Below are 27,130 nucleotides of genomic sequence, written 5' to 3'. Positions count from 1 at the left end.
ACACAGTGGATTATTAAAAGACAGCGTCTAGCATGAAAAACATTTTTTTAATCCCTGTATGTGAGTTTGAATGAACACGAAGGTAACGTTGATTAACGACGTCAAAGAAAACTAATAAGAAGATGAGGAGGTTAATAAGATGTTTGGGGTGCTTTTCAGAAGTATTTACTGTACGTCTGTTCACCTCAAGGTGTCCAATTATTCTCACGTCCTGCCATTCTCTTTCGGCAGCGAAACAATTCATCCATTTGTTGTACTTAAGCTCTGGAGAAAGTCTGTGGCGACACACCGCCGCAGCTTCTTCTTCTGTAGCTCTGTCGTAGCATCGCAGAAGTGAGATCGACATCAGTGTGACCAGAAGCATCGGGCACTGCCAAAGATTTAGAACAGCCACAGTTTAGTTCTTCTACAATGGCCTTTTTTCCTTGTCCATCTTCATTCAAAAAACAACAACAAAGGCACTGGAATGTGGTATCGCCACACCCAACTTAAAATCGGTCCACAGCGTTCAAAACCCAAATTCAAAGACAGAGTTTATGGTTTTAAGTGATTTGAAGCACTGAGTGGCTTCTCTCGAAATTTCAACTTGCATATTCTGTAAAACAAAAAGAAAATATCAGATTTTTTGGAAAAATATGTATTGTTCTTTGTTTTCTTGACTTGTGCTGGGCCAACTTGTTGCTGGTTTTCTCTTGGCTGGTCACAAATGTATAAACCATGTGGAGTGAAAGTGAGGAAATGTTTGGCTGGTCCTGGTTTTAGGGTTAGGTTTAGGCATGGGGTTGTCTCATGCTATAGCGCATGTGCATAGATGAGTAGAAAGTGAGATGACTCATGCTATAAAATCATATTTTTCTCCTCCTCAAGGTTCAAGGTTCAAGGTTCAAGGTTCAAGGTTTTTATTTGCCATTTGTGCTTAAACAGAAAGTCCAGGCACATTGGAAATCTTGTGCGGGTTCTACGAGTCAGTAGTACGAAACATAAACACACTTAAGGATAAATATAAATATAAGTATAAAAGTAATAATAAAAAAAATGTTGAAGATGTGGGGAAATAAAAATAAGAAATATACAGTCAGCGTGATATACAATAACACAACATCGTTATCAACAAATACATTTGTCAGTTACACATTTTGACACTGTCGACTAATCATTGCATCACTATTCCTGACACATTTCCTCAAGTTGTCACTTGAATCAGACGTCGCAGTCTGACGACATCAAGTCAGAAAAGGTTTTTGTAAAATCTGGGTGTAGTTGGAGAGGTGTTAGAGAAGCTCATCAGGCCTCTGTGGCCCGCTGCTCATCCCTGCTTGAGATTCATGGCTCGAGGCATAATAAGTCGCTTCAAGCATAACAAATATGCATCTCCAGCTGAACTGTTTGCACCCAGGTGGCAGGTGTTTGACAAGAGAGAAGAACGTGGAGAATTAAAAAAAAAACAAAACCTTTGATTGTTCAGATATGCATCATTGATTTTTATAATTACAAGAACTGCCATAATGAGTTGGACAATTACATGGAGGTGTGTGGCGACTTTTAAACCTCCAAAAGAACCAAATCGAGACAGACAAAAGACATGTCTTCATCATAAAAGTGACTTAGCACTGCAGTGATTGGTGTAATTTTGCTTAGTTTTTATCAAAAACCCAACATATATATTTAGAAGGAGTGTTTCAAATAAAGACTGTGCACTATAATTGGTCTGATGGTTTAACATACTGTTTGTTACATAGCTGCTATGTTATGTAACATCTTACCTCTGACAAAGTGGCTGATGCTGCTCTGAGGAAGTAGACTTCTGCTTCTTGATTCTGTGATGTAGGTCAAAGACAGTTTGACTAATAACACCAAGAAGCATCCATGAAACATATCAGACGTGAATTCTTCGGCTCAAAAGACGCAGTTTGATTGGATAAATCTTTTGTAAACTTTGTAAAGCCACCCGCTCCTGCTCTCCTGCTGCATACACACAAACCTCCCTCATTCAGGTCTGATAGTTTCGCTTGAGCATGTTAAATAATATCAATAATATCATCAATATCACAACACAGTACTAACCAGAGCATGGTTAGTACACATTCATAAACATATAAGCAGACAAAATATTAGAATATAGTACCGCGGTCAAGAGGAAAACTAAATAAAGGATTTCAAGAGCAAATTAGATCAAGTATTTCATCTTTTCTTGCCAGAATCTGAACATCCTAGATGTGACCTGTGATGTAAGGTCAGCGGTGCAACTCCTTACACACACACACACACACACACACACACACACACAGGTGGATTAATTGGCTGCAGGGTCTCTCATGCACCAATCAATAAAACATGGGGGAAGAATCCAGAGCTGCCTATGGGAGAATGTAAAATAGATCAAATAAAATACATTTTTTTGGACTGGGTGGATAAAGCTAACTTAATGATCACTGGATGATAGGGAAGGAATGAGCCGTCACAAATGTATGCAAACTTTTTATAAAACAAATATGCTTCACTTTCCTATCATTGCTGGGGTGAAGAAATATTTCACAATTTCATTTGTTATATGACTGTTTTAACTGACCATGTCAGAGTGGAAGAAAAGCCACCACTGCACACAATCTAATGCAACAGAAATGAAGATGAATGGTTGGTTAATAACACTTAATAACAATACTAAGAGGAAACAATATACATTTATCTCCACCACCTGCTCCAAGCAAGAAGAAAGGAACATTGCATACATACTCCAGATAAAATCTTCTCCAAACATTGTGTTTAAATAGAAGCATATATTGTAATTTGTGATGGAAGTCGTGTTAAGGCTTTTGACCATCTTCTATCACGATGCAATTTCCCCGCAGGTGCAGGAGCTGGTGGAAGACATAAAACACTCCCTGGACCTCCGCCTGCAGGAACTGGACTGGATGGATGAAACCACCAAGGAGGCCGCCAGAGCAAAGGTTCAGAGCCTAACGTCAGCTCGGACAATTAGGAACACAACTGCCTGTCACGTGCCAGTAGTGTTTGAAAAGGATTAGATTATTTCCTTGTGGTTCTTTCTTTCCGGCGGTTTGACTGATTGCTTGGTTAGATGGACGTGCGTGATAGAATACATCTAGGCTTTGACATTGAGGAGTGAGGATCTCCTAATCCGGATCTCTCTGTGGTGCTGCTTTAGGATCTGCACTGCAAGATATCCCCTCTAATACTTTTACAATCTGAAGTTATAATCCCTTTACAGGCCCATGCTGAATATAAAGAGGTTCCCTGTAATCCTATTACGTTGGGTTTGCTTGATTAGTTGACGCGTGTGTGCGCGTGTGTACCTTTGTGCAAAAGTGAGTGTGTAGGAGTGATTATTTGTTATTGCAAGTGGATGTGAGGTGATGTGAGACCTACTCTCTCTCCTCCTTTCTCTCATCATCATCATCATCATCATCATCATCATCTCTCTCTCTCCTCCCTCACAGTTGAAGCACATGATGGTGATGACAGGATACCCAGACTCCCTGCTCAAACCTGAGCTCATAGATCGAGAATATGGGGTGAGTCACAAGCTTCCCGTTCCCCTCTGCTCTGTCCAGTCATCGCCATACACAAGTACTTATCCTCATCATTTACACAAATCCCATTTACCAGCAAAGCCACCTCCTCTTTCCTCTCTCTGTGTTGTATTCAAGTGAAGCAATAATCCATAAATGATCACTAAATACTCACTAAAGAGATTGTTCAAATATACCGTAAGTGTTTATTCTCAACATCTGGAGAAACATGATACGGACAAACACTTTTTAATTTATTGCAGTCTTGCAGTCTTTTATTTTACCTGTGGTGTCTCTCTTTCACACCCGGAAGGATGTCTCGTGTGTCTGTGAGGCAACACTTTGACAGAATGTGACGCTCTCGGATGAGAATGTGTTGGATTTTTTTTCAGGGCTGTGTGGACGCAGACGTCCGACAGCCAATTCAGATTCATTCCAGTCTGTGAATCTAGATCAGATCTTTCCATCCGTCCAACCCATGGTGCTTTTTGCGTCCACGTGTGCCGTGTGCTCTAAACTTTACTCTCTGATTTGATCTTGTTATCGTTTGCAAGTCAGATTCAGTTGAAAGACACTTGTAGTTATGAATATAAACCACTAAGTCTGCAAGTGGATTCAAACTATGTGGGAGGGTAGTCATTTTTGAGTCCTTTGCTACTTGTACAAGTCTCCATTGTAGAAATATCAGACTGATATCTGACCAGGTTTCATCTTTCTTCTCGTCTTAGGAGAAAAGAACTCTCATTTTATCCAAAAGAACTTTGGCATCTCGTCTGTTTTTCATGTTACTGGTGATAAATTATATGTTGATAATGATACTGACATTCTACCAGCAATGTCAAGGCTAAATAGAAATAATAACAACAATAATAATAATAATAACATTAAAACTATTTTAGCAGCTGTATGTTGAGATCTGAATAATCAAGTATTACGTGACGTTTGAAACATATTGCTGTGGGGAGATGCAGCAGAATCACAGCTGGTGTGAACACACACACACACACACACACACACACACACGAGAGAGAGAGATGATGCTGGGCATACAGTGTGAACCAGGCTTAAGATTCGAATTGGGCAGCTTGTTGCAGAAGCTTTGTCTCCAACTTGGTTTCCTCTCCATCTGCTGCAGTTGCAGCTTTGTGTGATGTGTGTGTTTTTGTCGTACACTCGCAGAAGCACATCTGGCCCTGTGAGACGAAACAAGCGCACGCCATACAAGAGAGATGATGTGTTTACTGTCAGTTTAAAGGATGGCGATGTTACAAAGAAAGCAAGTTCCATTCAATTCCTCTGGCAAGAGAACAAACTAGTGCTCAACTGCGTACAGTTAACGACTGTGGGTGCATTTTAATGTGAGGGACCAGCATCAGAACAGGGGAATTGAATCATAAATAACTTCTGCCACGCTCACCACAGATTATCATGATTCAGACTTAATTAGCTGCTAATTTAATGGTTCAGTTCACACCACGAAAAATATCCAGTTAAAGAGACACTTCATTTCAAGAAATATATACGCTGGCGTTCTTATTAATTAGTAAGAAATCCAGTGATTAGATAACCTGGCTCTAGTAGGAGCTAAACCTGCCTAACAGTAGTGACAGTTTTATAAAAATCATCAACTGGTTACCTGTTATATTTGTATGGATTTAAATAGGTATGGTTTGATATACCAGAGGTTTAAGAGAAAACCACCATTTCCCTCATTTAATTTTCCCTCTCCGAAGTTAACCTGCTGGTGGTAGCTTTTAAATTTAGCATGTATGAAAACATAGCTGCTAGCTATGACACATACTCAAAAAAAGAAACTAATTACTTCATCTGGGGACACCTACATTAATTAAGTCAAGATAAAGTTACATTTGAAAAGTTAAAAGAAAAGTAAAATGTTGCTTATTAAAAAGATCTCTTTAGAAAATCTCTTTCAGTCGACAATGTCTTAAGAATATTGTACTTTTTTGAAATCTACGACAGCCTGAAAACTGAAGCTTGTAAAACACCAAAATCCAAACTGAGTAAAGATATTAAAGATATTAAAAGATATATTGCCATATAACACATTTGAACTTATTTATGGAGGCACATGATGTCAAATCGTTGATTTCCTTCAAAGACTTTGGTGCAGGGAGTGAGTGGTTTACAGGCTGACTGAAGTAACATCACCTCATACAACCACATTTCAAAAAACCTTGAATGTCCCTTCTTTACACCTGGCATGTGAATGTGATTTCACCACATGCATTCACACCTGGTGTTAACATGCGTCTCTGGTGTCCACATCTGATCCCTGTCCTCCTTAAAATAAATAAAACATTAATAATATACAAACTTTCCAGCTGTCAGGTCAAAATGTTTCCATTAAAAACAAAATAACACATCAACAACAAATCTATGGATCACACCGAGCATGTATGAATGATCAGTTCATCAGGACAGGCCGAGGTCTCGCTGCTCTGTGCCAGCCACAGTGAGCAGCGAGCGTCCGCAGAGGCGGAGCTTATCACCTCCGACAAACGTCGCTGCCAAACTATAAATACGTCATATCTTAATACATAAACCACATGTTTGAATTCTAAATGACTGATTTCTCGCCTCAAATGATGTTAAAACTGTATTGTGGGATACGTGACCATCCCAAGTACGCTCAAAAATAAAAATGGGCGGAGCGAGAACACTTCCGGGTTTGAGAACCGTCCGTCTCGGATGTGTTTACACCTGTACTCAGGGATTTAATGCCAGGTGTAACCCAGTAAAAGACTTGGCTCTGTCGTTCCAGTTTGATGTGGACGAGAAGACCTATTTCAAGAACATCCTCAACAGCATCAAGTTCAACATTAAGCTGACGGTCAAGAAGATCCATGAGGAAGTGGACAAGACAGCGTGAGTCATCTCCTCGCACTACACCAGCTGCAGTACTCGCTGACATGCGGGGCAAAGCAATTCACTAAGGTTAATATATCTGTAATGTAGCCTGAGCTCGTGCAGCTGAGACACACACACACACACACACACAGCAGAACCTGCAGTTCCTTCACTCTAACATGTCTGACACACACGTGTCCCCCTGAATCCCTTCATAGTTTGACATATGTTTCATAATTAACACACTAACACGTACATATCGACATGAACGGCTGAAGAAAATCCATTAGATTAACTTATCTGTCGCAGGAAAGTTCAGTGTTGCTAAAACAGAGGTCTGTACTCCTGGATTAAGTGCCTCTCTGCTATGACAACACATTACAGATTAGTGTTCAGAACAACTGTATCATTACCGCACACTCTCAGTGACCAGAAGAGTTAAATGGCATGCTCCTCCTGTATCGCCCAAAAGTGAACGTTCATCATTCACTCTGGATGTGCAGTCCACACATGAGCCATCACTCTTTCTCCACGGGAACAAGGGCATGTCGCACACTCACGGTTGGCCATTTGGGGGATTTTGTGCCAATCGATTAGTCTGGCTTTAAGTGGATTAGCATAAAGGAACTGTCCACGGTTTCATATGTGTGGCTGCGGGACCACACACACACACACACACACACACACACACACACACTCACTCAGCGCTTCTCACCAAGGAGTTCAGAGAGAGAAAGAGATAGATGCAGCTGTTTGGGATTCTGTTCAGGGTCTGAATGTGTTTTCAGTCGGTAGATTGGTGTGTGCATCAGTGTGTGTGTGTGTGTGTGTGTGTGTGTGTGTGTGTGTGTACTATCTTTGTTTGACACTGTTTTTCTCCTCAGGTGGCTTATACCCCCTCAGGCCCTCAATGCCTACTACCTCCCTAACAAGAACCAAATGGGTCAGTGCTAGTCTTCATTGTACACACTGATATTTGTCTGTCTTCATCTCCACACACACACACACACACACACACACACAGGTTCACGTTGCTATCCTTTTAAGGACCTAAACAAAGCGAACCCCAACTTTAAATTGACCACAACTCAAGTCGTAGCCCTAAACGTATAACCAGTTCCCTGTCAATGAGGTTCTGCCTCATTAGGACCAGGTTTTGGTCTCTATGAGGACTTCTGTACCTGACAAGGTCATTGTTTATACCGGAGAAGAGGTAACAAAACACACACACACACACACACTCTCCTTGCCTAGTTCTATTGTGCACCATGACATGAATCTCACATTAGTTACACACAATTACACCATGTTACCACCTGTTAAAACATGACAGCCGCTTAGAGAGCAGAGCGTCCACTCCCTCGTATTATATTCCCTGTCATCACTCACTTTCTCCTTCCATCTCCACCTCACATACTTAATACCCCCCTGGAGGAAAAACAAGCAGTGACACTTTCCTGACTTTTTACAAATCTAGCCTTGCGATGTCCACCCTCCTCCTCCTCCTCCTCCTCCTCCTCCTCTCCTCATCTTCTCCCAGGCTTCCCCTCGCTGTCTGTGTCTGCCTGCCTGCTGGATTAAATCTCTCACAGAAAAATCAATGGCGTGCTCGCGAGCTGATGCTAGAGGACAAGAGGAGTCAGACAAACACAGTCATCATTGCCCCTTGGGTCATTTGTATTAAACCACACACATTATTTCTCTCACTTAACCCAGCCATGTCAGTTCTCACCTCTTTTGTCTCCCCAGTGTATTTATTCTGTGTTCTTAAATCAAGGTAATAAATGCACTTAAGGCTGCAGAAGGCAGGATGAGTTTCATCCCCAGGTTAAATACTGACATGTGAGGGAAAAAGACTGGGACACATATGTGTGCCGGAGACAATCTAAAACATTCTGACCCTATTAACACCTCTTATTGCTTTGTCTCACAACACGACACAACACACTTTGCTTCTTGTTTTTTTATGTTGCTTTGCTGCATAATCACTTGTTTTCCACTAAAGGGACGTTTACCCGCAGTTACGTAGCAGAACAGCCGATAGGAGAAAGTCTCCCTGTCATAGAGGTCCAGACGTCACATGACAGATCCACAGAGATGGACTGAATATATCTGATCCTTATAATATAATGTACCACAAAAGTTAACCACAAAATATGTCGCTCCGTCTCTCTGAATCCTCTGGGATTCTCCTGTTGGCCTTTCTCTGTCTGTTTTGGCCCCAGTTGTCTGACTTCTTGCTTGATTTACAGTATGTGTTGTCTAGTGTATACATCTTTAGAGGTGTACAGCATCGTTGCCTGCCTGAGACTGTGACCTCTGTGGCTCTGCGGTACAAACAGTCTGATTCAGGTTTGAGTGGGAGTGGTTTGATCTGGCAACAGTTTTCCAGTTTTCTCTCTGTACAGGAGATTCAATCAACGTGTGTACGGACTTTAATATAAAAAAAGAAAATAACTTTTTCCTGTTCATACTGAAACCAGAGTGTGTTTCATTTGTATAAGCTGTGGGAGTTGCTGAACATTTCCACCCCTCTCATGCTGATTCTTCATCTCTTTTCCAGTCTTTCCTGCTGGCATCCTTCAGCCCACACTCTACAACCCTGAGTTCCCACAGTAAGTAGCCCTCCTCCCATCCCTGCCCCTTTTTCTCCCTGTTGCTGTCTACAGAGAGGAAACAGCTTCTCCACAGCCACAACAACAACAACAAAGGTCATTACAGGCTTCATTACTCTGGCAAGCTGCTGCCTCCCTTAAGTCCAAACACACCTGATTAAACCAATTTAACTACCCACCAAGAGCTCAATTAGTGAACAAGGTCCCGTTAATGAAACAGGTGTCACTGAGAGGGCGTCCGTCTAAAAACAAACTCCACTGATTTATTTGATGAGGCATGAAAGTAGATGTCCAGAGAGGCTGTGGACGAAGCCACTCCAAACCTTAAAGTCCCTGCAAATGAAGACATGTGTGTCCCCAGCATAGATTTATCTGGAATTGATGAAATGTGTTCAGATTCATAAATGATACGAGCTGCATGGTCAGATATATACAGTTCTTAACACATGTACGGTATTAGACCAGCTGTCTAATAATAAAAACAAGAAAACATCATTATTTTAGAGATCTTTCAAAAAACAACATTTCAAACTTAACATTGTGTTGTTAATTATTTGGCAAATAACAAACTGAATTCACATTTTTAGAACAAAATTTGATCAAGCAGATCATTCAACATATACTGTATGTATGTGTGTGTATATACAGTTTATACATATATATGTATATATACATAGATCTAATGTAATTTCTAGATAAAAAAAATTATAAAATCAGAAGACAACAAAATATGATATTTTTCATAGCTGTCTTTATCTTTAAATGATTAGCGTGTCAGAGTTGCCCCCTTGAAAACACCAGCAAGAAAAACTTTAAGAATAAGAATAAGTACGTTTCAACCCTCTCTGGTTTGGAAGACAGCCTGTGAGTGTGTGAGTGTGTGTGTGCAGGTAAACAACACAACCTTTTGTTCACCTCGGTTATTCACTGAGGAGCAAACCTATATTGCTACTGCGTCGCACGGAATTCTTTTCAGACGATATCGTCACGCTGCATTCATATCAAGTCTCCCCAGCAACAAATACACACAAACGCGCACACATGCACCTCACAAATATGAGCTGCTTATGGTAACGTCTGTGCCTTCATTAGTGGGTGATCACCACGACTTCCAGTTCCCACTGCTGTGCATGTTAATCAATACTAATTTCGGTTTTGTGTAGCGCGTGTGTGTGTGTGTGTGTGTGTGTGGTCTTTAAGTTATCACTGCAGTGGCTTTAACCTCCCTTAAAGTCTCCGTCTCCGACTCCCTCTCACACTCACACCTCCACTATCACGTCGACTTTAATGAAGCTTCAATCAGCCAGTTAGCTCAGCGAGAGAGTCGGGGGCCCAGTGTGAGGCGGCGTATCGACTTGCTGTCAGAAAGTCATTTTCAGAGCGAGCCATGTGAACAGCCCCGAGCCAGCGCTCTCATCGCCGCTCTCTGTATCTGCATGAGCGACAGAGACGGCACTTTGAGTCGGCCCGTGGTCAGGGAGACGCCGGGCGATCTGCAAAGATGGAGAACACGGACACTGTGATGCTCGCTGACGTGTGTGCGCGCGGGAACATTGAGGTTCCTCCTGACGCCATACAAAGCTGAACTACACCGATCCACAATGAGGTCCCTGTTGCAATTGATGTGTCATCTGGCTTTGCTGAGCAGAATCATCAACCAAACAAAGGGAAGGAAGTCGATGTAGTGTCATTAGATAACTCAAGTCAGTTTAAAGGGTTCTTAGTGGATATACGGAGCTGATTCTGTGTACTAAAGAGGAAGTACTGCCAAGTAGTTTTACCACTCAACCTTCATGATACGTGAGTGTAACTGGTGTCGTTTTATATGGTCTGCATTGTGAAGAATGAGCCGCACAGAATGTGACACAGGAAGGGAAAGGTGAGGGCGAGACACAGGCGGGCCCCCCCGACAAATGTTCCACATGACAACTTATGTCAGATTAATATAGCAACATGAAACGTTACATTAACCTTGTGCAATTATAACACGAGAAAGGAAGAATGGAATAAATAACAGGTGCATATTAAATTGCAGTGTCCGACAGTGAAGAAGAAGAGGTGAACGTATTGGAGATAAGATGTCGTATCAACCCAGTTTTTGTTTTTTTGTCTGTTCCGTGTGTTTCTTTCCTGCTGCCAGGTCTCTCAACTACGGTGGAATTGGAGCCATCATTGGCCACGAGTTAACCCATGGATATGACGACTGGGGTAAGAATCACAACTTATCCATCATTAACTTCTACATCCCACATTTTCACCAAATGTCACCCCCCTCATTGTGTCATTGAATAGAAAGTCCAGTTTCCCCTGGTGATTTGTGTCATTTCCTGATGTTTGTCGGATGCCAGCAGTCTGTTTTGAGCCACAATCTCTAACTTTCATCTCCAGTCAAAAGTGCTGCCCTTTAACATCCAAAAGTGCAACCACCAGTTTATTTGGCTGCAAGAGCGTTTGTGCTATTCAGTCAAAATCTAAATACCAACATACAAGTCATTTAAACTCAATATTGTCATTCCAGTAGAAAAGTGTCATACGTGACCTGTCGGGCAGCTCTTTGGACTGTGAGGACAAAGTTGCAGGTTGTGTTGTCTCCATGCTAACATCCCTGCCCTTTTGCCCCTCATCTTAGTGATGCAATGGTTCATGTCCATAGGGGGCCAGTACGATCACCATGGCAACCTCAAACAGTGGTGGACAGAGGAGTCCTACAGGAAGTTTCAGAAGAAAGCGGAGTGTATCGTCAAGCTTTACGACAACTTCTCTGTTTATAATCAGAGGGTTGGTTTGCACACACACACACACACACACACACACACACACACACACACACACACAAACTTCTTTTTATTTCACATCAGAGAAATAATGCATTCCCTGGCCCCTTACCTGAACTTTACCCCTCCCCCAGGGGCCTCAAACCAGGTCTCAAGTCCTTCACTTGCCCATAGAGATCAATCCTGCTCTCATAATGAAATGTGTGTTTATTTAAAGATCATGATTAGCCTGCCCAAAATAAATAAAATGATATTATTGAGATAATTGTAAACATGTATTTACCGGTCTTTTTTGTCACATTTAAGAGGGTTTATTGGCAGAAATTGTACACACTTCCCATAAGTACGTTTGTATGAGTGTTTTCATAAACCAAATGAAAAAAGGACAGAATTGTCAAGCCACCGTAGTTACGTGACGTGCTTGGGAAATGAAGAGGGGTGAAATACAGAGTCCTCTCTTTATTGTTACCTGCACATGTCCATCATTCGTACACACTGGACCTTTAAACTTTTTAAAAAGTCTCTAAAACACACTGACTTCACTTTACCTGACAATAAGCAAACGGTTGTTTTGCGTCACAGACAGTTTTGGTCTTGTATAAGTACAGTTATAAATCATCAGCACAATGTTTATGAATGAGAGCAGATTCAAGTCGTTCCACAGGAAATAGCAACATTTTTCTCCTTCATTCACAATTATGTTGCTTAAGGAACAACTTATTGCAAGTGTTTTGGTTTTATTTTGGAATATGTGTTAAAATCCTAAACGGTCTCATCGTTATTCATGAGTTCGACTCGTGAAACAGATGTTATAACGTCTCACATGAGGAGCTTTTTTTTAGCCCTGTAACAAGTGACATTAATTCATAGCTCCATTGTGAATTGTGTTCATGTTACAATTACATTCTGTTTTTAATCTGCATCTCCCAAGACTGATAAGCTCAACAAGTACACTTTACCTCCAGTCATGTGGGAGTTTCATATGCTGACAATGAGCTCAGGTAAATAACGCACTGAAACAGTCCCATGCTTGTTATTATTTCCAGTGTCAGACCCGATTATTAACTTTGGGAATAATGAAGATCCGGCGTCTGGGATGCTCCGTGACACCCCCGACGAGAAGTCTACGATAAGTCGTAACATGTTAGAATCGTTTTCCTGCCTAGTCCGACATCGCCCGCAACGACGTGGTCCTCGATGTCGACCAATCGGATTCTCGCTGCCTCCACCGACCGTGACCTACGAACACTGTACGAGGTCATAGGTCATGGTTGGTCGTGGTGCCCCGAACAAGACGCGGCAAGAATCCGTGCCGCCGTGATTGATGAACTGACATCGTGACCGTTGTGAAAAGTAACAACTTAACATGGCTGCCGTGACACACACACACACACACACACAAACGACACACCAAATACGGCATTAGACAGCTGCAACTCAGTTCACTACCAGACCACGCCCCCTCACTGCTCTGCACCTCCCTCGCTCAAGTCTCAGCCCACATTTTTGACATTTTTTCAGGCATTTTCTTTCCTTTGCACAGAATAGAGTAGTTAAACACCAGTGCAAAAGCACAAGCATAGAGCTGTTCGGACCCTTCAGTGTTTCAAGTGTTTTCTCTCCGTTTCTGTCCAGGTGAACGGTCGTCTGACACTTGGGGAAAACATCGCAGACATGGGAGGACTAAAGCTGTCGTACTTTGTAAGTAACATCTGGTTCCATCAACGTTTCAATACACTGTCTGCGGTGTTTCAAAAATCCTCTGTGTTATTTACGATTAACATTCTGCGCTTGCATCAGTTGGTGTGTTTGTGTGTACGTGTGTGTGTGTGTGTGTGTGTGTGTGTGTGTCTGGACAGGTTCTGGGATGCTGCATAATTGAATTCCATATTGACTGTGTCAGTGGTCTATATTGAGGAGAGCAGTGGAAACAAAAGTACAAAGGGAATTAATTAAGTGAATTTTGAAAAAACGTCAAACATCAAATTGCTCATGCCAGTCAGTTAAATTGGCTGCAGTAAGTATAACAAGTCACTTTTAATCCTAGTATATCATTATTATTAGTATTCCAGGGAAAATGACAATGACAGATAAGTTTAAAGGTTTTTTCAGTGTATTATACAGTATAAATACACTTCATCTGTCCCAAACGTTATCTCTGTTACGATCCCACATACCTTTGTATACGTCTTTTGTGTTGAACGTTACACAACGCATCCTCTAGAGGGCAGTGTCGAGTGCCAAGTTGCAGGTATCGGCGAACATGGCGACCGATGAAGAGCTTTGATTGGTCACCAAGATGACCGTGTCCACCACCACTGTTCACAGAAACTTTCTGTCTTCTTCGTTCTTTTCCTAACTGATTGCACTACTGCCTCTCTACTGCCCCCACAGTTCCTGGTGGTATTGCTCCATGTCGTCTTCATAAGGTCACCTGCGTAGAGTACAAACAGGCAGTGGAATTTATGTTGCTTTGTGAAAAGCTCAAAGGTCCTGAGAACTTTTTATACCAAAGACCAGGGAGGCAGATTTATTCCCAATAAGATCATTTGCTCTCTCGTCATCCTCCTCTTCCTCACGTATATTTCACACACTGGTATAGTGACTTTAGATTAAGAGGGAGCCAGAGATAAGATGACTCTAATTATTATTATTAATCCATAAATGTGTATATTTTTGTTATTTGTTTCATTTTCTACGCTCCACTTTGATCACATACCGTGGGATATACAGTAGAATAGTATTTCTGATTGACCTCCAAGTACCACCAGAGGAAGCTTGTGTACCACAGTTTGAGAACCTTAGCCTCAGAGGATATCATCATGACACACAGCAGATCTTGATCCACTGCTGCCTCCATCGGTGCACTAAAATGTGGGGTTGTTTTTTTTGTGACTTTCTGTCTTTGAAATCTTCTGTTCAGATGAACAAAAAGTGATGAAAACCTGCAGAAGATGCAGCAGTAGACCAGAAGTCCCTGTGTCCTCGTGAGCTGAAAACCACAGATGTTCCTCCTTTATGGACTTTAGGGCAGGAGAATGAGTGGTTTACAGTAGTGACTAAAGATCATCCGTGTGTGTGGGGAACATCACTGGACCTGAAGCCCTGTAAGTGTCTCTCGTTCTGTCTGTACAGGCGTACCAGAAGTGGGTGAGGGAACATGGTCCAGAGCGGCCGCTGCCTGGCCTCAAATACACTCATGAGCAGCTGCTCTTCATCGCCTTCGCACAGGTACGGAAGCCAAAGCCCAACTAATTCACGCCGCCTCACATTACATTTGCATGTGAAGTCATTTCAGTGCCTCGTCTCAGCTGGAGGCTCCGATCACATGGAGCAGGTAGGAGTGATGGATGCATTCACCACTGGAGAGCTCAGAAATGACTCCACGCGCCGCACAGAGCACCACAGCTCTGCATAACTGCTACCGCTCGTCATTGAAATCCAATGGTTTCACTCAAGTTCATTAATGTGTTGAAGTTCATTTCAAAATTGCAAATGAGAGTCCGGGGCGAGTGGGAAGCATCGTTTTCAGCTCCGAGGCACTTGTTCAACCACTGCACAGCACGACAGACCGACATGTTTAGGAACCTAATGATGTCACTGCTGGATTCATGCTGTCATTTCAGAACTGGTGTATGAAGAGGAGATCTCAGTCTATTTACTTGCAGCTGCTGACTGACAAACATGCACCAGAGCACTACAGGTATAATAAACACACTAACATCTAACATCTGTGTTAAGACCGGGTAATTAACGTCATAATACTTCCACATCCTCACTTCTAGGTTACGTTCATTCATGCTTTTTTTTACTCTGTCGGCAGGAAATCGGCCTCACTTGTATTTTCTTGTATTGTATAAGTACTGAGTTGTACATGTGTGGCTACTGGCAAGTTTCCATGGTTACCCACTACAAGCGCAGTTGGTAGCGTAGACTGTAGCTGTAAACTGGAGCTGTGGACACACTTAAACAGCATTAGTGACGTTATGGACCGATCTGTCCCTCACAGGACGGAATGCATGGACACTGTGGATTGATTGCATTAATGATAATAATAATAATAACATAGATGATAAAGTATATTGTAGATAAACGAGTATAGATGTTCATATTGTGTGTTTCTCCCCCTGCAGAGTGATCGGCAGTGTCTCCCAGTTTGATGAGTTTGCACGTGTGTTCCACTGTCCAAAGGGTTCCCTGATGAATCCTGCAGACAAATGCTCTGTGTGGTGACCTCTCTGCCTGGCCTGATGACCTTGGGTTGACCTTGAGTCTTCACACACACACACACAACGTGTCATTCATCACACATTCATCAGTGCCAAAAGGATGCCACAAAGCTCACGAAGTATCTTTTGATCGTGACAAAAAAAACCGTGTTTTCAAGCTTAAGCCTGATTTTGACTCTGTGTTTCAACACTTCCACATGAACTCATGTCACTCACGTCCTGTGAAGTCGTGCACCTGCAGGATTTTCTTCGTCTCGATACTAAAATGCTAACACCGTGATTCGAAGTCGTAGTGTCCGTGTCGGTTTTCAGTGTTGTGCATGAACTTTTTGTGACATGGTGCAGCATGGCTTGGTGATCGAGGTACAGATATCACCTCTAACACTCAAGCCAGTTTATCTGAGCATTTTAACCCTTTATTTAAAAGAAGAAGAAGAAGAAGAAGTGAAAAGTCAGCAAAAGTCACAGAGTGGACATCAGTAGCAGCTATGTCAAATTTGAAAGTTGATTATTGCTAATGATTACGAACAGGAAACATGATCTGTTAACTTTGAACTATGAAAGACTGTTTTAACGACACCTTGACATTTGGGAGAGCCCTGTTTTCAGGTGGCACCACGACTGGACATGTCACTGTAGTGTAGCGTCACACATCACTCACAGTGTCTTTTCCCCACTGTCGTACAACCACGACAAGCAAGGATGCATTACTGAGCTGGTCTACCAAGCCAGGGCCCGAACGCTCTCTCCAGAAATGAAGTTTGAACCCATAATTCATGTGAACCCCATTGTTATTATTACATTATTTGTCAGCTTGATTTCTGATGTCACTTGATAGACACAGCTCGATCGGGATCGAGTGTGGCTCTCTTTTATTGACATTACCCACAGAGGAGAACAGTGCTGTGTTTTTGTACACAGGTATTAATGAGACAGCGCTCACGGTGAACCATAGATCTGCAGCTGTCTCACTGGTGTACAGTAGGCTTTACACGTCGTCCTCGCTGCTGTGAAAGTGAAAAAAGAAGGTCAGAAGCTCACTTCTTGTGCATTCTTTGTTTCCCTGTAACCTACTGATAGACATTTGAGTTTTTGTAAACAGATATGTTAGCTATATATACAGTATATATATTTGAAGTGTCCTCATAGTTCTGGCACAACACTGTAAACATTTCATCTTCAAATGTGGGACCAAAACACCTTCTCTCTCTGTTTGTCTCTCGATTGCATCGACTGAAGCTCTCGTTTCTCGTGCTCCTGTTTTCCTCAGTAAATGTAAAATGTCACATTTTTCACATCGTTTCAAAGTTTTGTCGAGTGACAGTCGTTGAAAGTGTGAAGCGACAGAGTTCAAATCAAGCTTAACTCAACTTTGGTTTCACATGCTCACCTATAATGTACATAAATGTTATTTGATTATATATATTTTTCTATTATGCATTTATTGTCTAATCATCCCTCGTGTTATAGTTAAGCATTTGTATCATTATGTGTGAAACTCATAATCCTTCTGTTTTTGAGTGTTTGGTCCTTGGAGTTTATGATTTGTTTGGCAATGCTGCCCTCTTGTGGCGCAGTGTCACGGCCGTGGTGTCATTTCGCCTTCACTTGCCTCTTGTTCCTAGTGTTTGTACAAGATTTAACAACTTTTTGGTGAAGAGGAAGCAGAAGGTGGACGTTTTTCTCAGGATTTGCAGCAAAGTGCAGCGACAAACAGGGGATTCTGTGCGTCTCTATCTACATTCAACCCGAGTTTACAGTGCAGTCACAAAGGAGCGGGTATATTTATGAAACGCTGGATGGAAGATGGGAGGACTGGAAATCACCTCACGGGGGGACAAAGTGATGCAAGAGACGACTTCTGTTCGAAATGGAAGAACCTCTGCTGTTATTGGATCATTCACATCTCGTGTTTCCAAATCTGCATGCTCTAAAGACATGGGACGGACAGTGTGAAGTCCATGCATTCACAGCTCATTCACAGAACTGTCTACATACAAAAGAAGTGCAACTACAGTAGACGGAGAATCATACATTTGTACACAGTGTTATTAAAAGAGATACTTTTGTATAAAGAATCTGTTGGTATGAAAAGATTAAGAGTCTTTGTATCGTGAAGAAGTATATCAGATTGTACAGTTTGTTTCGATGAGAGTGCATGTCTCCTCTCTTACAAACATTAAAACAGCTGAGCGATGTATACATGGAGGATGCACACACACACACACACACACACACAGCTGCTGCTATCTCTTCTGTCACTGTGTAACGTTTGAATAAATACAAAGGATCACTGTGCTCAGGTGTGTGTGTGTGTGTGTGTGTGATATACATCACTCATACACTGTATGTACAGCTCATTATCAGTATCACTGTGTTTTCATAAATCAAATACACTTCACTCTGTGGACAGATGAGTCTTTTTGTTCTTTCTTTTTTTAAAGAGAAAAAAGCAGATGAATGAATCTCACTTCCAGCTTGTGTAACCTTTAACTTTATTGAGTTTATTGTCTGACTATCGTTTAGGGGTTAGGGGTCAAGGCTGGAAACAGTCCAGAGGAGATGCAGATGTTTATTCCAGTTCCCCCCACCTTGAAAGCCTGACAACACTTATTCCACTAAACTGCGCTACCTTCACGATATGATATGAATTTGGCAAGTTTCTGACCTTTTTTTTTAGGTTTTTCACTGTCTATATTCACCAAAAAGCACAGTAAGTAATCCTTGTTGCTTGGGGCCTCATTAAAACAGTAATAAAAGCCCTAGTTTGACATAGGGAGGCAGCATGGGATCATGGGATCTGTTGTCACATGAGAAATGACCAATCATGATCCATTAGGAATTAAATAGACTTAAATAAATAACCACCATAACACACCATTAAAGAATGACTTATATGTGTCATTCATTAAAATTTGAATTAACTACATAAATGTGTCATTAATTCATTAAATACTAATTCATTTTATGTAACACATAATTTGAGTCCTGTGTTGCAATACATCGTGAATTTATTTTATCTGGGCGGGGGCTAACGCTGATCTAGTTTGATCCATTGCTTTGGTCTGAAGTACAGCATGCCTGGTGATGGTTCAGCAGGTAAATGTTGTGGCTGAGCCGCCAGAGCCGGAGTTCTGCTCAAAGTTTCCTCAATCAAATTAACTGCTTCTCTCAGCAGCTCTGGAGCAACAGTCTGAGGCTTTTTAAATCTTATACTTTACATTTCTTAGGGAAAGTATTTCTCTGCATTTGACTCATCCTAGAATTAGGAGCAGTGGGCTGCCACACTGAGTGCTCAAGGGTACCGCAGCCCTTTTGACCTGGTGGGGATTTGAACTGGTGACCCCCCAGTTATAAGCCAAGTTCCCTTTCCACTTGGCCACGGGCTGCCCTAGGTCTGATATCATTCCATATCTCTGAGCTAGATTAAACTTTAACACAATCTATGGCCCCAAATTACAATGTATTATGTGAATGTATACTGGCTGCTCCATTGTCATTACAGATACAGTTTAATATGTTAATAATAATCTTTAATCTTAATCTAGGATGACACGTGATGGTCATTAATTATGTAATACATTACATAATTGATGATTTCATATTGGGACAAACCTAAGCCCTTGCTGACTGTGATCAAACCTCAGGGCTGTGTGTGTGTGTGTGTGTGTGTGTGTGTGTGTGTGTGTGTGTGTGTGTGTGCACACTTGATTACAGGAGTGGGAACATGTGTGTGTTTTGACCAGCAAGCTGCTACTCATGTTCAATTAACTGGCTTTAAAAATGGCTTTAGCTCTATGACACTGTCAGGTTAGTCCTGTTATGCTGATCCCTGTAACTTAGGCCTGATGCTGAACTGTGTGTTGTACACAACCACAGGAATGCACACTTCTCAAATGACGGCGTGATACCGTTTCTTGGTCTGTAGAAAACATGTCAAAGTTTTGAGAGTTTTGTAAACAGATTTATCTTCTGCATCAAGAGAAAATCCTTGTTTTTATCTCACAAGGACACAGGAGCTGCTCATTTGTGACTCTTGGGTCAGACCTTTTGTTGTTTGGCACGCACAAAATGAAACATTTGAACTTGAATGAATACATTTAGGAGTGGGTGAACTACTCATGTGTGCCGTCATGTAAAGTCTTTCCAGTTGGGAAAAGACTGTCTAACATAATAAAGATAAAAACGATAAAAATATAAAGTGGTAAGCATTTTGTCAAGCGACCACGCACTTAAACGGGCATACGTGTTTATTCGTTAAGTGGCTAAATGGAGTTTTTCCCTTTGCTGCCAGCCATGTTTTCTCAGACTCTGAAGCTCATTGACTGTCAGTCACTGAGGGCTTAGGGCCGTCCCACGGTGAGATCAAGCGTGAGGGCCCTCTGGCAGACATTTTGACCACTTTATGGCCAATTTCAATAAGTCGAGGCAGACTTTGTCTGAGGGAATTACCCAGAGTTTGTAAGATGTGGGTATAACAAAACAACCAGCAACATAAAAATACAGGCAAAGAAGGAGCAATCAACCCTGATGTAGATTTTCTGAGAAGAAAAAACTTAATGTAATCAGATGAAAGTCCGACTTTGCATGATAAATGTATGTTTTAAGTCAATAGACAGTGCAACATAAAAGGAAAAGTCCCAAACTCTCCAAGTTAAGTGTCATTTCTTTGGTGTCAAAGTAAAATAATATGGAGCATAAATTCTGATGTTGTTATACTGAGCCACTGCAGCCGCAACACTTAGCAGGAGTGTCCAGTGAGACAGTTAAATAATGTAAAAGTAAAATCTTATCCTATGAGAGATGGATCATGGCAGGCACTGAATGTGATTTTTAATCAAGGACAGCTATCAAGCATCAGTCTGAGACAGTGTAAACCAATATATCTGTCTGATCGTACTGTTTTCAAATGTTAATAGTTTCTCCTCCGCATGGACATGAGCTCATCTTTTATGAGACTGTGAATAAAGAGAGAGAGAGATCCAGCTGATTATGATCTAATGTATGGCTGCTGTTTCATCTCAGTGTGAGTTTATATTAAAAATCTGGAGGCAGATGTTCTGTTATTAATGTGAAATAAACAGCATCGCTGTGGATCAGAGGCAGAGCGGGTGGTCTTCTCACTGGAAGGTTGGGATTCAATCTGCAGGCTGCTCAAATATGTGGAAGAAATAGTGCAATGATGCTGCATGAATGAGAGTGTGAATGCATGAATGAAAGCACAGAAAAGCTAGTTGTTAGTTATATGTGCTGCATCTGGGTCATTTTGGATGTGTATTCTTTTACAGATGAAGTTGTTTATAACAGTTTCTTCCCCCACAATATGTTCTCATCTAATAAGAAGAAAAGAATTGCAGAATAACATCATGTCACACAAATCCTGAACCTATTAGCCTTGCAATGACTTTCACTTTTTGCTTCTTACGTTCACTGTCACCAACAAAATTTAATCTTTCACAGCAGAGGTGCCTGCTTTACACGGCATTCGCAGAATCGTAACACACACGTCAACATCATCAGTTGGGAATCACACCCTCGAACCTAGACCATCCATTTGAAAAACGACCACTGATCCACTGGTAGTTCCAGTGATGAAATAAATGTGTGCCATTACAAGTACAGTATGAAAGATGGTCTGCCTGCCTGTGTCTGCAAAGTCATTCAAAAAGACTCTTCTAAAGATTCCCAGCAGGCTGCACACTGAGAGGTGCAATGCTGCCCTCCACTGTTCAAAGTTCCCAATCACATGATGAAGTCTTCAGAATACAGGAAACATTAGTGATTCCCACATACCGTAAAACAATATGATGACTTGAGTCCAGTGAAGATGGAGTCTGAAAATAAGCAAACAATTATTTCTATAGACTATAACTCATGTGGACATTTAATATGTGAAATATACTGTATGTTGCTATACAGTGATATTGCCACATATGTCACCGATGTGGTGAGGTATTGTTATCACATATTCATCCTTTTGACATATGAAGATATAGAATTAAAAAGCTAAAACATTACGGTACAAAATTGTAAATGCTATCCATTGTCAAGTTAGAACAGGTTCATTACAGGAAAAAGGGGTATTTTACAACAATAAAGGAGTTGTCTTTGACATTGATGTCTTGATGTCAACAATTGAAAACACAACAATAACACAAATACAACTGGGGCCTGTGGCACGAAAGTAGAATTAAGATATCCAGGATTTCTGAAAAAAGCGAGTCTTGACCTATGCTACTAAGTTCATCCTGGCTTAGTCTGTTGCGAGAAGGCTTAAATTAGACCTGGCTCAAGTCAGGTGTAATTTATCCTGGTAGGTGTGCGTTCGCATCTCTTTGACGTAGACCGGTTTACTGATGCAGAAATGGAGGAGACGTGTGTCATCAAGCAGAAAACAGCTTATAATGGAAACTTATGAAGAGATTAAACACCTGACGTACGTAAACAATACAACACAGTAGCTTTTAATAAGATCATACAGAAAGGTGTGGCTGAACTGTGGACGACTCAATGTATAAGTAACCCAATATAAATACTTACAGCGCTTATTTGAGCAAAGTAACCATTTTTATACTGTATACTGTGTATACTGTACCGTTCTACTGTTCTATACTGTTCTGTACTGTTCTATACTGTTCTGTACTGTTCTATACTGTTTTGTACTGTTCTGTACTGTTCTGTACTGTTCTATACTGTTTTATACTGTTCTGTACCTGTTCTGTACTGTTCTATACTGTTCTGTACTGTTCTATACTGTTCTATACTGTTTTATACAGTTATGTACTGTTCTATACTGTTCTGTATACTGTTCTGTACTGTTCTATACTGTTTTGTACTGTTCTGTACTGTTCTGTACTGTTCTATACTGTTTTATACTGTTCTGTACTGTTCTGTACTGTTCTATACTGTTCTGTACTGTTCTATACTGTTCTATACTGTTTTATACAGTTATGTACTGTTCTATACTGTTCTGTACTGTTCTTTACTGTTCTGTACTGTTCTATACTGTTTTGTACTGTTCTGTACTGTTCTATACTGTTCTGTACTGTTCTGTACTGTTTTGTACTGTTCTATACTGTTCTGTACTGTTCTATACTGTTCTATACTGTTTTATACTGTTATGTACTGTTCTATACTGTTTTATACTGTTATGTACTGTTCTATACTGTTCTGTACTGTTCTATACTGTTCTATACTGTTCTGTACTGTTCTATACTGTTTTGTACTGTTATGTACTGTTCTATACTGTTTTATACTGTTATGTACTGTTCTATACTGTTTTATACTGTTATGTACTGTTCTGTACTGTTCTATACTGTTCTGTACTGTTCTATACTGTTTTGTACTGTTCTATACTGTTCTGTACTGTTCTATACTGTTCTATACTGTTCTATACTGTTCTGTACTGTTCTATACTGTTCTATACTGTTCTGTACTGTTCTATACTGTTTTGTACGTTCTATACTGTTTTATACTGTTATGTACTGTTCTGTACTGTTTTATACTGTTATGTACTGTTCTGTACTGTTCTATACTGTTCTGTACTGTTCTATACTGTTTTGTACTGTTCTATACTGTTCTGTACTGTTCTATACTGTTCTATACTGTTCTGTACTGTTCTATACTGTTCTATACTGTTCTATACTGTTCTGTACTGTTCTATACTGTTCTGTACTGTTCTATACTGTTCTATACTGTTCTGTACTTCTATACTGTTATATACTGTTCTGTACTGTTCGTTCGTTCTGTACTATACTGTTCTGTACTGTACTGTTCTATACTGTTGATATTGTTCTGTACTGTTCTATACTGTTCTGTACTGTACTGTTCTATACTGTTGATATTGTTCTGTACTGTTCTATACTGTTCTGTACTGTACTGTTCTATACTGTTGATATTGTTCTGTACTGTTCTATACTGTTCTGTACTGTTCTGTACTGTTTTATACTGTTCTATACTGTTCTGTTCTGTTCTATACTGTTCTATACTGTTCTGTACTGTACTGTTCTATACTGTTCTGTACTGTTCTATAATGTTCTATACTGTTCTGTACTGTTCTGTACTGTTCTGTACTGTTTTATACTGTTCTATACTGTTCTGTTCTGTACTGTTCTATACTGTTCTATACTGTTCTGTACTGTTCTATACTGTTCTGTACTGTTCTGTACTGTTCTGTACTGTTCTGTACTGTAAACTGAGGTTGGATACATTGGGATTTCATGTAAAAAAACAAAACAAAGGTATCCTTCTAATAAAACACGTAGGGACCAGACTAACTGCTAAGAATAAATCGCCATGCTAACTACTATGAGCAGGTTACCTGGTCGCACGTGAGAGTATAAAATTGGGTATAAAAGGAACATCCACCAAAGGTTTAGTCTTTACAAAACAAGCACGGATCAAGAGTCAGCGATTGTATGGTACAAAAAACTGTCATGCTGTTGTGACGGACATATGGATGACCATGAGCTCAGTACTCTGGAAAATCACTGTCATCTGACACAGTCCACCACTGCTTTAGGAAACCTGAATCTGTATTGTACAAAGAGGAAGCCATATCAAATCTGTTATTATTAGCCAAGTCACTGTGTGTCATTATTGAAGGAGTTATTGAATCATCTGAAGCTACATTTTTCATACTATTAGTCTGTGGATTTAAAGGTTAAAAACTGCTATGCAGCGTGTGCAGTCATTGTTTATATAGAGCTACTAATAGGTGGAACACAGGAGAGTGAGGGAGGTGCAGGATACCATGCAGTATTTATTGCTAGGATTTTTTTTTCTTTAAATCTGTGTAGTGTTTTATGTGTTTGGGTAATGGTGTGATGTTTATTATGTTTATGTACATTTCAAACCTGCGTTCCTGCAGGGTTGAAGATGGCTGGTAGTCAGTAAGGAAAGTAAATCAGCTTACCAGGTATTTTAGTGTCAAGTAATTTCAATTAATTGGTTTATTATCTATTTTAATGTGTGTCAAACAAAGTGTTTTAAAACCTTTGACTGTTTTTATGCAGAGCATCAGTGGCCCTTTTGTTTATTCCTTTGCCCAGAAAATATAGGGGAAGTGCTTCTTTTTGTGTTTTGTTTGTCTTTTCATATATTTTAATCTGCTCTCTTCCCCCTTTGTAATAGACCCAGCATGAATGGTGTTGTCGTCAGGACAGGTTGAAGGTGTGTAGAGGGAAGTTGAATCATTCTAATTCACAAAGCGAGCAATACCTGTTGATTGATTGCGTGCGTAGGTGTGAAGTGGAACTTAATCCTTGTCTGATGAATGAAGTGTGGTTAAAGTATGGAAAATTAAAAAGTGGATGACATGCAGATCAAATATAATTTAGGCTGTACAGTGACAATGGTATTCCTGCTGAGCTCTCTTACGCTAACACCTGTATGTGGGAATAACAATTTATTGTAAATGACCCCATTGTGGGACGAATAAAGCATTATCTTCTTATGTTATATTGAATTTTTCTTTACTGCATCTAAAGTTTGCTGACTTTTTAGACAAAGGTGCTCCTCGTGGTTCATACTTTGTCATTCTGACATTACAAAGCAGAAAGTTATAATGGCATCTGACCATGTTTCCAGCCATCGACCATCCCTGCTCGAGTAAACCTGCTTTGCCTACTCTGTTACAACACTTGTGCATTTAATTTCATACTGATTTTACGAGTCAAGTAGGGCAGGTTTTATTTCATTATACCTGGTGCTTCAAGCACTGGAATGTGAGATGGTGATCTGGTGGTCATCCAGGATTCATAGAACCATAGTTACACACATAACTTCAGTTCTAGTTTATCTTTCACCTTCAGTTAATCTATCCTTATTAACTGGATATGTGCCCCATACGTTTGAAGTAGCAGTTATTGAACCCCTTCTCAAAAAAGCGACCCTTTGTTTCTAAAATCTTAGAAAAGGCAGTTGCTAATCAATGATGTGAATATTTGCGCATTAATGGCCTGTATGAAGATTTTCAGTCAGGTTTTAGATTAAACCATAGCACAGAAACAGCACTAGTTAAAGTTAGTAACTCAGATAATGGTCTAGTTTCTTTACTTGTCCTGTTAGATCTTAGTGCTGCATTTGACACCATTGATCATAATATTCTACTGCAGAGATTGGAGCAGACTCTTGGTATCACAGGTGCTGCCCTCTGCTGGTTTAAATCATACTTATCTGATAGATTCCAGTTTGTTCACGTTAATGATAAAGCCTCACTACAAACAAAAGTTAATTGTGGAGTTCCACAAGGCTCAGTGCTTGGGCCTATACTTTTTACCTTATATATGCTTCCTCTAGGGAACATTATTAGGAAGCACAACATACACTTTCATTGTTATGCAGATGACACACAGCTATATTTATCAATGAGGCCGGATGAAATAAATCAGGTTGTTCAACTCCAGGAATGTCTCAGAGACATTAAGTCCTGGATGACCTGTAACTTTCTTCTTTTAAACTTTTATACTCGACCCTAAACACCGCAGAGAAAAACTTTCTGATCACATTGTCACTTTAGATGACATCACCATGGCTTCCAGTTCCACTGTGAGGAACTGTGTCTGACAGTCACTGGATTATGTGGACAATGTTGCCGATGGTGGGCATCAATCATTTATGGCCATTTCACACGCATGCAGTCAGGGCATCCACTCTTTGTCAGCCCACAAACAGAGCTCTCAGACAAGTTTAATGATATTTTATGTTGGACAAAGTGCAGTAATGGTGGACACAGTGCGAGCTTCATAACTCAATTAGTAAAAGTGGGAGATTATTATATTTTGGTGATGACCTAGATATAGATACAGATTAAGGATTTGCAATACAATTAAATCAAAAATAATTATGACCTAGTGAAATAGGGGAGCGTAATGACAGTGTGAGAAACTAAGTGGGCTTGGTAGACGTTTGTGTTCTGTCAGTACTTTCTCTCGTTAACTAGGTTAACTGTGTTTAATGGAGAGAGCTTCAATATGCGTGTGAACTACATGTGTCCACATTGTGACTGCAGCAGTGCAGTCTGTGTGGCGCAACAATAGGGCAAACTTTACATTACATTTCACAACCACTAACATGACAGATGCGCTAGGTTTTAGCCTGAACAGGAAATTGTG

The 27,130-nt window shown here is 40.6% G+C and overlaps 1 protein-coding gene across 4 annotated transcripts in view; it reads left to right on the top strand.

The window, feature by feature from the left end:
* LOC122773919 (endothelin-converting enzyme-like 1) overlaps window positions 1–17,957 on the top strand; it is a 68,312-nt gene extending 50,355 nt beyond the window's left edge. For 3 of the 4 annotated variants that reach the window (XM_044032910.1, XM_044032909.1, XM_044032911.1), the window contains 11 exons: window positions 2,850–2,948; window positions 3,459–3,533; window positions 6,313–6,416; window positions 7,283–7,341; window positions 8,962–9,013; window positions 11,154–11,221; window positions 11,643–11,791; window positions 13,423–13,488; window positions 14,923–15,018; window positions 15,414–15,490; window positions 15,921–17,957. In XM_044032910.1, the coding sequence (XP_043888845.1) occupies window positions 2,850–2,948; window positions 3,459–3,533; window positions 6,313–6,416; window positions 7,283–7,341; window positions 8,962–9,013; window positions 11,154–11,221; window positions 11,643–11,791; window positions 13,423–13,488; window positions 14,923–15,018; window positions 15,414–15,490; window positions 15,921–16,020 (945 nt within the window). In that variant the 3' untranslated portion in view covers window positions 16,021–17,957. The remainder of the gene's footprint in view (window positions 1–2,849; window positions 2,949–3,458; window positions 3,534–6,312; window positions 6,417–7,282; window positions 7,342–8,961; window positions 9,014–11,153; window positions 11,222–11,642; window positions 11,792–13,422; window positions 13,489–14,922; window positions 15,019–15,413; window positions 15,491–15,920) is intronic. The other variant, XM_044032912.1, reaches the window with a different exon arrangement.
* The last annotated feature ends 9,173 nt before the right edge of the window (window positions 17,958–27,130 follow it).

The sequence above is a fragment of the Solea senegalensis genome, linkage group LG8 (genome assembly GCF_019176455.1).
Source record: "Solea senegalensis isolate Sse05_10M linkage group LG8, IFAPA_SoseM_1, whole genome shotgun sequence".
Classification (NCBI taxonomy): domain Eukaryota; kingdom Metazoa; phylum Chordata; class Actinopteri; order Pleuronectiformes; family Soleidae; genus Solea; species Solea senegalensis.
Note: the sequence above shows the minus strand (reverse complement) of the source record. Positions and strands in the feature narration are given on the sequence as shown.